At 46.0% G+C, this 13,357-nt stretch overlaps 1 protein-coding gene across 1 annotated transcript in view; it reads left to right on the forward strand.

The window, feature by feature from the left end:
• The window catches only part of NUAK1 (NUAK family kinase 1), a 70,403-nt gene that overhangs the window by 39,973 nt on the left and 17,073 nt on the right, over positions 1-13,357 (forward strand). The window contains exons 3-4 of the mRNA XM_058568514.1: positions 10,391-10,542; positions 13,231-13,296. Coding sequence (XP_058424497.1) covers positions 10,391-10,542; positions 13,231-13,296 — 218 coding nt within the window. The remainder of the gene's footprint in view (positions 1-10,390; positions 10,543-13,230; positions 13,297-13,357) is intronic.

Raw genomic sequence — 13,357 nt, forward strand, 5'->3', positions numbered from 1 at the left:
GGCCTGTATGGTGCACTGCAGGCTCAGGGGACGGGGCATTCCACCTCTTGCCTTCTTCTCCCCGTCAGCTTGTGGCAGGGACACTGGGGCCGGTGCAGGATATTCCCACAGAACCCAGCAGAGGTCCCGGAGACAGAAACTTGCCCCTGGAAAATAACCCCTTGAGGATGGCAGGACCCTGATAAACTGCCTAATAATGCATTTGAGCAGCAGTTCTCAGAGCGCGATCCAGGACCCAGCAGCATCAACATCACTGATCAGAACCCTGGGGGTGGGCCCAGTGTTCTGTGACGGAACCAGCCCTCCAGGAGGCTCTGATGCACTCTCAATTTGAGAAGCGCCGTGTTGGAGAAACCCGTGCTCAGCAGGTCAGAAACCAAAGCAGGCTGTGTGGCCAGTGTTAATTATTTGGAAATACCTACAGTGGAAGCAGTTTACATTTTTCTCCTCAGGCTCAAGTGTCTTCATCCTGGGTTCTCAGGCAGCAAGCAGGTCCTGATTTACACCCTTTCCAAGGCAGGCAGGGGCCGGCTGAATTGATCTAACGAGGTCTGTCGGTCATTAATACTACCCACTGTTCTCATTCATTCACTTATTTAGTCATTCATTCATTCAATCATTTATTCATTTTACAAAAATCTGTTGAGCACTTATGTTCCAAGTACTGTTCTAGGAGGGTGAGTATATTTTTATTGTCCAAATAGGCTTAGATTTGAATGAGCCAATTGCTCTGCCAGTTGCTACTGTGTGACCTTGGGCTAGCGACTTAACCTCTCTGAGGTTCAGTTCCCTTATCTATAAAATGGGGCCAATAGATAAGTTACTTTATAGATAAGGTTGTGAGGATTAAATGAGATAATGAATAAAATTGATAAGCAGAGTGGATATTGATTGTTCCTGATGTGATTTTAGGGATCTGAGAGGTCCTTTCTGGCTGAGTAGAAACTTCTAGTGGGAGGTGGTAGGAAGGTTGAGGCCAGATTGCCAATTGCAGAGATTCTGAATATCGGATGTGCATTAGAATCTCATTGGGCATTTGTCTGAAATGCTGATGCCTGGGCCTCACCCCTAGGCATTCCAGTTTAATTGGCCAGGCTGAGAAATGTGGACTTAATCCTGCAACCAGGAGGAAATGAGCCCTGCTCTAGAAACTTGTCTTGGTCTGATCGTTTGTCATCAGTGAATTCCAGAGAAGAACGTGTGTCTGGCAACAGTCACCAGTGAGCCTCAAGTGACATCTTTGGGCTTGGGTGTACTTAGCCATTTGCTTGCTGCCCTCATCAGGGACTCAGAGCTCCATGAAACAGCTTGTTGAACTTGGCAAAGTGGTGTATTATGCTTGTGTTTACTCTTTTGAACCCATGGCGAATTGCTGAGTATTTTAACACACTCCCTTTGCTGCCAGATTCACAAGTTCCGCATGAAGCCTCTGCAGACTGGATCCAAATTAAGGCCTCGCCCCTGTTAATAACACGACACCAGAGAGTTTTCTTCACGTTTAATCATAGGAACGAGCTCTTCAGCTGTGAATCTGTCCAGCCACGTTTCTAATGAGTTTCCTATTAAGTTAGCTATTTGACCTTCAAGTGTATTACTTTCATTGTTTTCATTTGATTACACCCAAGTCATTTTTCTAGAGGCTGGAGATTAGAAATAAAACAACGAAAAACTAATGCTGCTCCCTGGTTGTCCTGCCTCGCCCTCTTGGGTTTCCTGGAATTCAGTCTTTTCTAGTGCCTCAAATAATACCAGTTGGACTTGAAGCTAATTTTTAAAGAAAAAAATAGAACCGTGTTGGCGTTTTAATATAGGGTCTTTGGAAATTAACCGGGATGGCTCTGTTAATTTGCCTAGGCAGTCAACAGCATGCATTTAGGAAGGCTCATAGAGTATAGCAAAGGGCCCCTGTCCCCCGCGATTTCTGACAGTGGGTTCATCTGGTAGGTACGGCTCTGAGATTGAGATCCAGGCCTTGGAACACCACTGGGGTCTGAAGAATGGACCCTAGTTAAGAGAGCTAGGCTTGCCTCTATCTCAGGCTTTGCTGTGAGTCCTTTGAGTGTTAGTTTACTGTCTCCTCCATTCTCCCACCTCCCTCCCATCCCTCAAGGGCACATGTGTAATCTCAGGTGCGAATTCTTATTCTGATACATATCCTTAATAATCCTGGATTTGATCCAGGCTGTCTTCATTTGTTCTCCGTTCTTAAACCGAGACTTGCTGCCTAATAAGAACAGGCTAACACTTATACGTATGCTTACTGCTGTGTGCTGTGATAATCTTCACAACGAGGGTAGATAGTCTTCATTTTAACAGATGAAGAAACTGAGGCACAGAAAGGTTAAGTAACTTGCCAAGGTCACTCAGCTGGTAAGTGGCAGAGCCTGGATTGGAACCCAGGTAGCCTGGCTCCCAGGGTCAGGCTGTCACTGCACTATGTTGCTGATGAGGTGGAGTGGAATTCAGAGTTGACAAGATATTCCTGAGCCACGTGGGTCAAGTAGTGGCTAGAAGGGGAGGCATGATAACCACAGGCCTGGCTTTTTCACTCTGACTGATGGTAAGCGTGGGATGAGCCCCCGTAGCAAAGCCCTCTGTGGGGAGGGGAAGGCTAAGGCTGTCTTCACGGAGGGAGGGATTTCTACCCACTTCATTGCCCAAATTGAGGGAGCATGCTTTTTTCAGAAGTTCACTGTTTCAAGTGCAAGAGCCTGAGCTTCAGCCTGGGGTGGTTCTGAGATGCTCTGATCAATTGTCCGTGATCTCTCAGATTTATGATTGTGGGAGTGAGTGTGTGTGTGTGACAGAAAGGCTGAGACAGCAATGGAGGGAATGATCAGGGAGATTGATGAGTGAGTGAGGATGGTTGATGGAGCTCATCCCCTCAGAGCCCTGCTTGTTTCCATGGCAGTGCCTCCAGGGATGGTTGTGGAAGGAGGGTGGAGTCCAATGCCGATCCAACATGGTGCCCCGGATTCCCTCTCCCACACATCTCCTCTCTTATCCTGGCCGTATCCCTTGTCCTCTTAGGATTTGATATTGGTCTCCCCAAATAGCACTAAGGATCTTAGCAGGAATGAATGGTTCTTGGCAAGCCTTCTGCATCCCCTTTTCTGCAGGTAGCTTATCCACTTTCTTACCATTTCTTCTGCCTTCTGTGGAGTCCACTGCTGGCGGTGGGTGGCCTCCTTGGCTATGGTTCTCCTTGGGCATGCCAACCAACATCCAGAAAGAGTTTTGGTTTAAGAAAAGACAATTAGTGAACTAAAGAGGCTTTCATTGTCCAAACCAGAAAACACATTGACTCAACTCTGACCGACTCATTGACGATGGGAGAGCTGCCAGTCCAGTTTAATTTTCGCACTCTCACTGCCCTGGGCATTCAGACTGAAGGGATCGGAGGACCATTTTGTGAAGCTGTGAGCCCATGAGGTGTTTGAAATTTAGTTCTGGGGAGGAAACTCTTGAAAAATGAATCTTGTATTGACTAAATGACCTAATTAGGTTGCAGACAATTCTTGCAAAGGAAAGATCAATCCATTTCTACAATGAAAAATAAGTTACTTTCTGTGAGGATCCTACTGACTTTTAATAAAAAGAGCACCTCTGAGGAGTGGAATGGGACTTCTCTCTGAGGTTTTAGGAAGGTAATAAAAATGCTGCCATGTGGGGAGGGAACACCATGGAAGGAATGGTAGCATCCTGGAACTAATTTATAAGATGGAGTTGATAGAAGGCAAAGTCATGAAGAGAATTCTGACTGGTCCACTCTAGGCCCTTGGTCTTTTGGCTTAAAACCAACAAACGAATCTTCGTCTCTTGAAGTTACATGTAGACCAGAAAGATCCCCTCCATTTTTTATAAGCTGCTCTTCACGAAGCGTCCTGCAAATTGATCCCCACTCTCTGCCTTCCCAAGCTCATTTTCTTCCTAAATGGCCTCATTTGGCTCTAAAATGGCCAATGGATGGTTAAAATCCCAAGATCTCCTCACTCATCAGCATTTCTCCCAGGCTCGAGCATTGTTTTTATAATACACATTTTCTCAAGTTATACAAGTTATATTATTAACCCCAAGGGCAGCAGGAGGGAATTGTTAGGAGTTGGGTAATTAGTGTGGTTGTGAAAGCTAGACAATCAGAAGGCAGAACTGGACTGTCAAACTGAACATCTGATGAAATTCAGAATTAATTTGGAGAAGTAGGTGTTGCTATAGCAACCAGTCCCCACTCTCCCTTGAAGTGGAAAACAAATAGAAAACAAGAAAAATAACTCAAGTTGGTGTCTGGGAAGAAGGCCCTTCTGTGGAACAGTAGAAGAAAACAGAGTTTGGATATTTTAGGATATGTCTAAACGATAGTAAAACCATCTTATATGCAAGCAAAACCTATCATTTTTGATGGTTCAGTTCCACGCCTGTTTTGTCTAGGAATATTTTCAGGCCCATTCAAGGTACCTCACTAATCCTTCTCTCTGATCATCTAGGGACTTCAAGTCTGTTTCAGACAGGTTAGCTCTTGAATTATTCTATAAGAACTAGTTGTATACAACTAGGTAGCAACTCCTCCAGGACGAAGCCTGTGCCTTATGCTGATTTTGTACGCCCTTTAACACAGAGCAAAATGCTCAGATAAATGCTTCAGATTGGCTGATAAAAAAGCCTTTTCAGAAAAGGTAGTGATGTTGGTTCTAATGAAGGAGAATCTTTACTGAGAATTATGCAAGGAGAGTACGCAGATGATGGAGGAAGGTGGTGGAGAGTTGCGGCAAGAACATAAGCTTTGAATCACACAAATTTAGGATCAAATCCTTACTAGTTATCTACCCAACAGAAATGCATCAAAAGATATGGACAAGAATATTCACAGCAACATGTTCATGATGACCTTCACCTGGAAGCAGCCCAAATGTCTGTCAACAGTAGAGTGGATAACTAAGCCATGACACATTCACAAAATGGAGTACTCTACAGCAGTGAGGATGAACAATCTTTGACTACATGGAACAACATGGATTGCTCTTAGCAATATAATGTTGAGCTAATGAAGTCAGACACAAAAGAATATATACTGCATGATTCCGTTTTTAGAAAACTCAAAATCGGCAAAACTAACCTATGATATTGGCTTATGTACATCCTTGGGGAGATGGTTAGTGGCAGAAAGAGGACATGGGGACACTTGCGGGGTGCTGGCCATCTTGCTTCTCTATCTGAGTGCTGGGTCCCTATTTATGAGGGAGGGATAATATTAATACCTACCTCGTAGGAGTGTCAGGATTAAATGCGACAATCCGTGGCATGCGGTGTTTGTTCAATAAATGTTAACTATAATTATAAATAAACCTTCTAGGGAAGGAGAGATCACTGTCTGGGGAGGCTCTTGGGAAGTAGTGAGCCCTGGACTACTTCATAGGTTCAGGATCCTGGATGCTACCCGTTCCTTTGTTCCATCTGTTTATTGTTCTTGGCAGTGTTTGGTCGTGTGTTTGACTCCTCCCCACCCAGAGCTCCTGTGTGCGTTCGAGGCGTCTGTTTCATTCATAGCCTGTTCTTGCTTCTCTTCTCTTAATCCCTGGCACCTGCCCACTGCTGGCAGTTCTGCCTGTAGTGTTCCTGTTTCTGCCCTTAGCCATGCTGCCCCTTCTGCTGGGCCTGCCTCTCCTCCCCTTCACCTGGGAACGACTTGTTCCCTGGTCCCCAGTGCCATCCGCATAGCGGGTGCTGTATGAAAATTTGTTGCTATACTGAAAACCAGGATCCGCGTCGAATGGACAAGGCTGCGGTGCTGTGGGCTGACTCAAGCTGAGCTAAGTTTCTATTCCGGGTTTTAATTTCCCTGGTAGGCCTGGCATGTCAAGGGCTATAGTTTGCCTTACCATTCCGGAGCCATCGGGCTTCTGGGTAAAACTGTCTAGCCAAGAGACACAGGCTTTCATTTTTCAGAAAGGAAACCCTTCCCAACTGGTGGAAAATAAGCTTTTGCTTAGTGACTAATAACATAAACACAGACAAGATTTCTGGGCTTATAAATAACCAGTTGTAAAAGTGCCCAAGGGAAGCGGCCCTTTCTGCCAGAAGAATGGCTGAGAGTGTTCCTATCACCTCGTTGATAGTGACCTTACGGTGGGCAAGGAGCCTTGGGCCAAGGGGGCGGAAGCCGGTCATTCTTCAGGACAAATTCCCAAGGCCTTGTTCTTATACATTATAAATCCTGGGCTATTCTGGAAAAATAATAGCTGATCTCTAAGGTTCTTCCTGCTCGAAAATCCTGTGATTCTGCGGCAGCTGCGGCGTGTTTTAAAGAGCGATGCCGGTGAGGAGAGGAAAGTCTCAGGGTTCGTTTTGCCAGAGTGGCTGAATAGGCAGGTGAAGTAATTATGAGAATAGCTTCCATTTATTGAGCATTGGCCGAGGTACCGTGCTGAGGGCTCTAGACCCGTGAGCTCATTGAACCCCCCCCCGTAACCGTGTGAGGAAACTGTTAGCCCCATTTGACTGATGAGGAAACTGAGAGTCAGGGAGGTTAATGTATGTGAATAATACGACGGTGGCTAAGAGCATGGAGTGTGCAGTCTGACTGCGGGCCCGGGCCTGGCTCTGCCTCCTGCTTGCTCTGAGGCTGTGGCAGTTATTGACCTCATTGTACCCAGGCTTTCTCGTCTGTAGAACGAGGCTTCTCATAGGACCAAAGCCGTGTGACATAATTCATGCAAATACTGTTAGCACAGTGCCTGCACATAGTAGGCCTTCAGTAAATGCTTTCTGTTTAGGAAGGGCTCAAGAAGCTTCAAGAAAAACACCACACGGCCTCCTCGATGAATCATTGATGCTCCAAATCTAGAGATATTGTTAGTAATCTAGGGTTACGATCAGGGCCTTGACCATGAGACTCAGCCCGCTTCCTCTGGGAGGGGTGGCGGTGGTGTCCCAGAGCTAGCCCTGGCCACGTGGACGGTTCTCTCACCTGGCTGCCCACCAGCCCCGCCTGCCGCGTGAGGTGTTGATTTTATCACTCGGATGTCGTTTCATTCATCCGGTGTTTCCCAAACTGGCTCCTGCCTAGTTCCTCTGGATGTCAGTAGGATGTGGAAACAGCCAATCAACCTGCAAAACTCTAAGGTAAAGCCAGACTCTCCAAGGGCAATCAGGTATTAGCATTTTCCAAACATTTTACCTATGTTTGACCACAAAACCCTTTTTTTCTCCAGGATATCTTGCAGGCCTAATGCTCTATGGAACATGCATTTGGAACTGTTCCCTGGCCCCTCCAAATGCAGTCAGCAGAAGGCCAGAGTGAAGGCGGGAGCCCAATGGGGTGGGGGATTGGAGCAAGGGGTGGCAGGGAATGTGAGACAGGTGGACAGAATCGGGCGATGTTTTAGAGGTAGGACCAGCAGGCCTTACTGATGGGAGCTGCTGAGTGAAATATTTGGTGTATTGAACTGTGTTGAAATGAATTATGTTTAAGTCTCCTTGAGACCAAGTTAGCCAGTTGGAAAGGGAAGACTCCAGTCACTGAAACAGTCCCTTTGTCTGCACGAGGCACGCGACCCCCACCCTCTGACAGTCACCAAAGGGCCAGTGGCTTTGGCCTCCTTTAAGGACGCATCAGACTTTTTGGGGTATGAGGCTCCTTGTTTATTTCTCTGTACTTTCCCTGTTTCTTCCTTCCCCCTTTTAAAATTAGAAAACCCGCTGCCCTCTCCAGGGCATATCGCTTTATCGTTTTGGAGCCTGGGCCATGCATCCCAAGGCAGCTTTTGCCTTTTCCAGAGTTTATTGTTAATGAAAAGTGCACGACAGGCTGAAATCCCTGGCTGGAGCCACGGCTGCAGGGTACACCGAGGCCAGCAGACGCGGGAGCAGCCAATTTTATCTGGCTGTTCTCTCTCCGCCTCCTCCCAGCCCTCCTCCTTCCCCCTTCATTTTATCAGAGAGCTTTGGCTGGACTTGAAGGAGCCAAAAAGGAACTGGAGGGGCCTGTGCTTCTAGCAGCCAGTGACAAGGTGTGGGAGGACAGGGGACCCAGGCCTGGGGCGTGTTCCAGTTCAGCTCGGTTCTCACTGAATGTGTCTGGCTCAGTGCTAGGCCCTGGGGTCCAATAATATTAATACCAACAAGAAGAGCTAACGTTATTGAGGGCGTGCCGAAGTGCAGGCCTTGTTCTAAGCATTTTAACATACCCGATATCAAACCCTCCCAATAGTTCTAAGAAGTACTTACTAATATTATTTATGTTTTACAGTTGACTAAACTGAGGCACAGAGAGGGCAAGCAACTCCTCCAGAGTCACACAGCAAGTAAGAGGCAGATCCAGGAATCCTGTTTAGGAGTGTCTGATTCTAAAACTGCAGTTTTTACCTCTCAGAGTCCAGGCAGAGGAAATGGATTGATTAGTACAGGGAGAGGCAGAAGGGAGCCACAATGGCAGCCATATTTGAGTTCAGTCTTGACTGATGTGTTGGAGTTTCCCTGGCACGTAAGACAGGTAGGAGTCAAGGCAGAGGGAAGAGCATGGAGGTGGGAAACAGCCGTGTGTGTGTGTGCACGCGTGTGTGTGTGATTGTGAGAAACAGCAGACAGTCCTGCATCGGTGGGCATAGGGGTCTTGAGGGGAAATGATAGAAGCTGATGAGATGGAGGGAGGTAGGCAGGATCCTTCAGGGAGGGTCTTGGGTCCCCTACAAAGGTTTTTATACCATATCCCTCAGGAGTAATGGATTTCAAAACAGTTATTATTAATTTGTCTTTGCTCAAAGGACATCTTATGTGAAAGCCCAGAGTAGGAAACAGACCGCAGTGGAGTGGCTTTGGTTGGGGGGTGCTTAGGACCTGGAGCTCGTCCTTCATGCCTCCCCTAACCCGCCTGCATGGGCATCTGCCTGGAACTCCCAAGGACTGAGTCCAGCGGAGTTTGAACATCACTGCTCGGGTTGGGGAGAGAGAAGCATTTACAAGCATTCTGGAAGACGATTTCCATGGTGGCATGGAGGGAAGGGGTGGGAAGGGGCTAAGGCAGGGAGCCCAGCTTGAGGTGACTGCAGTGGTCCTGGTGGGACACCAGACTGCGGTGTCACGGTTCCCCACCCACGCGGGAAGCCAGAAATGGGCCGACTTAGAAGCCCCCTAGTCTAGTGGTTCAGCCAGACTGCCTGATTGCAGGCTATGCAAGTTTCTTAAGTTCTCTAGGCCTCACTGTCCTCATTTTTCAAGTGGTAAAATTATAAATATTTCTCCGAGAGTTTGTTGTAAGATTTAAATGAGTCAGTACGTGTCAGGTACTCAAAACTGTACTGGAGCCTGGTGCATAGGAAGTGCTATGTAATTATTTACTATAATTGTCCAGAATGCATTTATGAAGTTTTGAGTTCACACTTTTAATAAACATTAAGGGACCCCCTACGCCAAATAGCGTTCTGAGTGCTGGGGATACATCAGTGGATGAAACAGACCACCTCTCATTTATATTCTAGTTTGTTAGTGTTGTTGAGTCAATTCTGACTCCTAGCAACTTTGTGTACAGCAGGGCGGAACCTTGCCCAGTCTTTTTGCACCATCCTCTCACCTTCTGGCGCTATATCAGACAATGCTCCACTGCTAATCATAGGGTTTTCGTGGCCAATTTTTTGGAAGTGGGTGGCCAGGTCCTTCTTCCTAGTCTGTCTTAGTCCGGAAGCTCTGCTGAAACCTGTCCACCATGGGTGACCCTGCTCGTATTTGAAATACTGGTGGCATAGCTTTCAGCATCACAGCAACACTCAGCCACCACAGTATGACAACCAACAGACGGGTGATGTGGTTCCCTGACCAAGAAACCACGCTGGGCTGAGGCGGTAAGAGTGCTGAATCTTAACCACTGGACCACCAGGGCTGGCTATGTTCTAGTTGGGGAGATTAAATAAATAAATATACAGACTGGATGCATTAAAGGGCTAAGAAGGGTCCACAGGATCATGTTGGACCTGATGGGCCACATTTGGAAATTTGGGTTTTATTTTGAGTGAGATGGAAAGTCTGGAAGGTTTATATGGTTAATAAATGGTAGTTGTGTGTGTTATTACCCATTATCCTCTCTGCAGGGGAGCTGTTCTGGGGGTGAGGGGCTTGTGAGAAACGATCCTGGTAAAGGGGTGGGGTCCTCAGAAAAGAGGGGCAGGTTCCCCCTAACGTTCCAAAGGCATGTCCAAAGTGATGATGTCGTTGTCCACCTGGCCGGAAAACTTGCCCAACCCCTCGTGATGTTGAATGGCCTGACTTGTGTCCTGGCCGGTAGCTGTTCACCCCCTACCCCGCTCAGTGACATCTCCATCGTCCTCTCTCACACTCTCCGTAGTCATAAGTGAGCTTGTTGGATAAACAGACTATTTGTATCTTGCTGTTTCCCCCACAGTGTTTGAGAACAAAGATAAGATTGTGATCATCATGGAGTACGCAAGCAAAGGGGAGCTGTACGATTTCATCAGCGAGCGGCGACGCCTCAGCGAGAGGGAGACCAGGCACTTCTTCCGGCAGATCGTCTCCGCTGTGCACTATTGTCACAAGGTGCGCCGAGCCTGGCCACAGCTTGGGCCACAGATGGTTTTTATGGCACCACATGATTCTTTTCATATTATAAAGGTGATATCTGTTCATTGCAGTATATAGAGAATTTATAAAATAGAAGAAAATCTCCATTGCCCATAATTCCAGAATCCAACACTATTGACATTTTTGTTTGTTTCTTTCCAATCTTCTTCCTTCCACTCCTAACATTTATTTTTTAAGTAAACTTTTTATTTTGAATAATTTTAGGTTTAAGCAGAGTTTCCAAGATAGTACAGAGAGTTTCATATACCCTTTACTCAGTTTACCCTGATGGTAATATTTTACATTACTGTAGTATATTTGTAAAAACTGAGACAGCAACATTCGTGTGTTGCTATTAATGAAACTCCAGATTTTATCTGGATTTCACCAGTTTTTCCACCAATGACATTTCTCCGTTGCAGGGTCTAATCCAGAGTACCACATTGCATGTTTGTTTACATTTGTGTCTTGCTTTTCCACTAGGTATTTTAGTCTAAACATTTTCCTATGTTGCTAAAAATTGTCTGTAATTATTGTGATTGTTGGACATTTAGGCTCGTTCGAATTTCTGTTTATTATAATTTTATTTATTTATTTATTTTTCCACCCAAAGCCCCAGTAGATAGTTGTATAACCGCTAAGCCACAGGGCCGGCCCCATCTGTTTATTATAAATAGCGATTGACATCTTTATCCATTAACCTGTTCCTCTCATTTGAGTAATTTGCTTAAGAGACATTCCAGAAGTGGAATTGCTAGGCCATAGGTTCTGAATGTTTCTATGCTCTTGGTATCTTTTCTTGTAGGGGTTACATCCACATAGGTTACCTACATACACACACATTTTATTGCAACGCACGTAATGGGATATGCTCATAATACAGCCAGTGTAGCTACCCTTGGTCTCTGGAGAAGGAAATGAAGTACATAGATGATTCCAAGCCAAATTTCAGCCAACTCATTTTAATCATGATTTACATCCCCTTCATACTTTTCCGTAGAACTGTCGTACCTGGAACCATCATTCACTTTGAGAACAATAGTGACTTGAATCCAACATGGCATCCAAAATAGAGTCAGATTCTTCATTCAGATGATTGCATCCTGGGCCTTCTGGTTTGTTAAATGTTCTGGTTAGCTGAGAGTGGCTCTGTAAGTGATTAGAAGATGATAATTCAAATCTAAAACCCTTAGTCCACGTAAACATTGTTTGACTTCTCCTTGCTGTCTCAAAGGCATTGATGATTCAGTATTTTGTATTGTATCATCGTAAAGCACTACGGATCATATTTTCATTATTTCAACTGTGTGAATACAAGGTTTTTGTATGAATGGGGCTTTACTAGACTCATTCCATCTTTTTATGAAAACTAGGAATGCAACAATGTAAACCAGACTACTCCCAATATTTAAACTAAACAAAATCAGGTACCTCCATATTCCATATCTTTCCTCCAGGAGCCCTGGTTTGTACATGTCTGAATTCAAAACACATCCTCAAAGGTTTGGGTTAGAAAAAGAGTAGTAGAAATACATGGTTTCATCTCTCCAATCAATGCTTTTGGAGATATGAGGAACTGTCAAATGGAAAGGAAAATAAACAATAAATCACCAACTCTAAACGTGCAGATTCTGAACTAAAGAAATCTTGAATGAAAGATGAATTTCCAGCCAGTTGATTTTCTTAAAAAGAGCGGATTTAATTGCAAGTGTCCTTTATGCTGAATGATGTTAAAAACATACTCCCTGCCATTTATCTGCCGAGCCCAAAGTAGCCCGTTCGTTCAGTTCTGCTCTCTTCCCATGCCCACCCACCCCCTTAAAAGATCATCGGGTTTTAAAAAGTGTAGAGCAAGCCAGTTGTCACTGCTGTATAGACCACAGCTTATTGGTTAACGACTCCTTTTCACCTTAGCTGGCTGTCTGCTTGTCACCGCAGTTCAGCTTCTAGCCTTGCCAGAGTCTCCCTGAATGGAAAGGTCACCCAGTGTGGCAGCGACCTGCTTTGGTCAGCTCAGTGGCTGCAGGCTCATTGGCTTCTCCCACCATCACCCTTGACCCCGCGTTGAGTCCTGCCGAGCAGAGAGGGCCTTTCAGAGCCTTCCCTCCCAGCTGCTTATGAAATACCTCTTGGGATTGCTTCTGTTACCCTCAAGACAGATCTGGATTGGTTTCAGGAGTCACAATAGATTGAGCCAGGCCCCTTTCCAGCACTGGGGAGGCAGGCAGACAGATAGACAGACAAGCAAGGTCTGTGAGCCCCACTTTCTGAGTCCCCAGCAGAGAAATCAGCTTCTTCCCTGGGAATCACATCACAGACAGACATTGTTTGCCTCTGCCTGGGACTATATTGCTTTCACACAGCGGAATTACATTCCGACAAAGAATCCCCCTGCTGTTTTACAGGCTCTGGGGGAGAATGGATTCCAGTCATTTTTCCTTTAACCACACAGCAAGTGACTAATGCTCTCCTGTCGCTAGTCGCTGGCAGGGAGCTTCATGACAGTGAGAGCAGCCCTGAAGGATGGAGGCGAAGACCACCGGGCTGGTGCATTTCTTTAATCTGTCAGACATCTCCCTTTGCTCGCCCTCCTCCTTCCTCTTTCTCTCTGTCTCATCCGAACTACTGCTCCCATTCAGTTCCCTGCCTGTCTTCTCGTTTCAGAACGGCGTGGTCCACCGAGACTTGAAGCTGGAAAATATACTGCTTGATGACAACTGCAATATTAAGGTAAAGCTCTTGCCTCGTTGATTGATATTCAGGGTCTGGAGATTGCAGCCTGGTGGGAGCT

The sequence above is a fragment of the Diceros bicornis genome, chromosome 25 (assembly GCF_020826845.1).
Source record: "Diceros bicornis minor isolate mBicDic1 chromosome 25, mDicBic1.mat.cur, whole genome shotgun sequence".
In the NCBI taxonomy this organism is placed as follows: domain Eukaryota; kingdom Metazoa; phylum Chordata; class Mammalia; order Perissodactyla; family Rhinocerotidae; genus Diceros; species Diceros bicornis.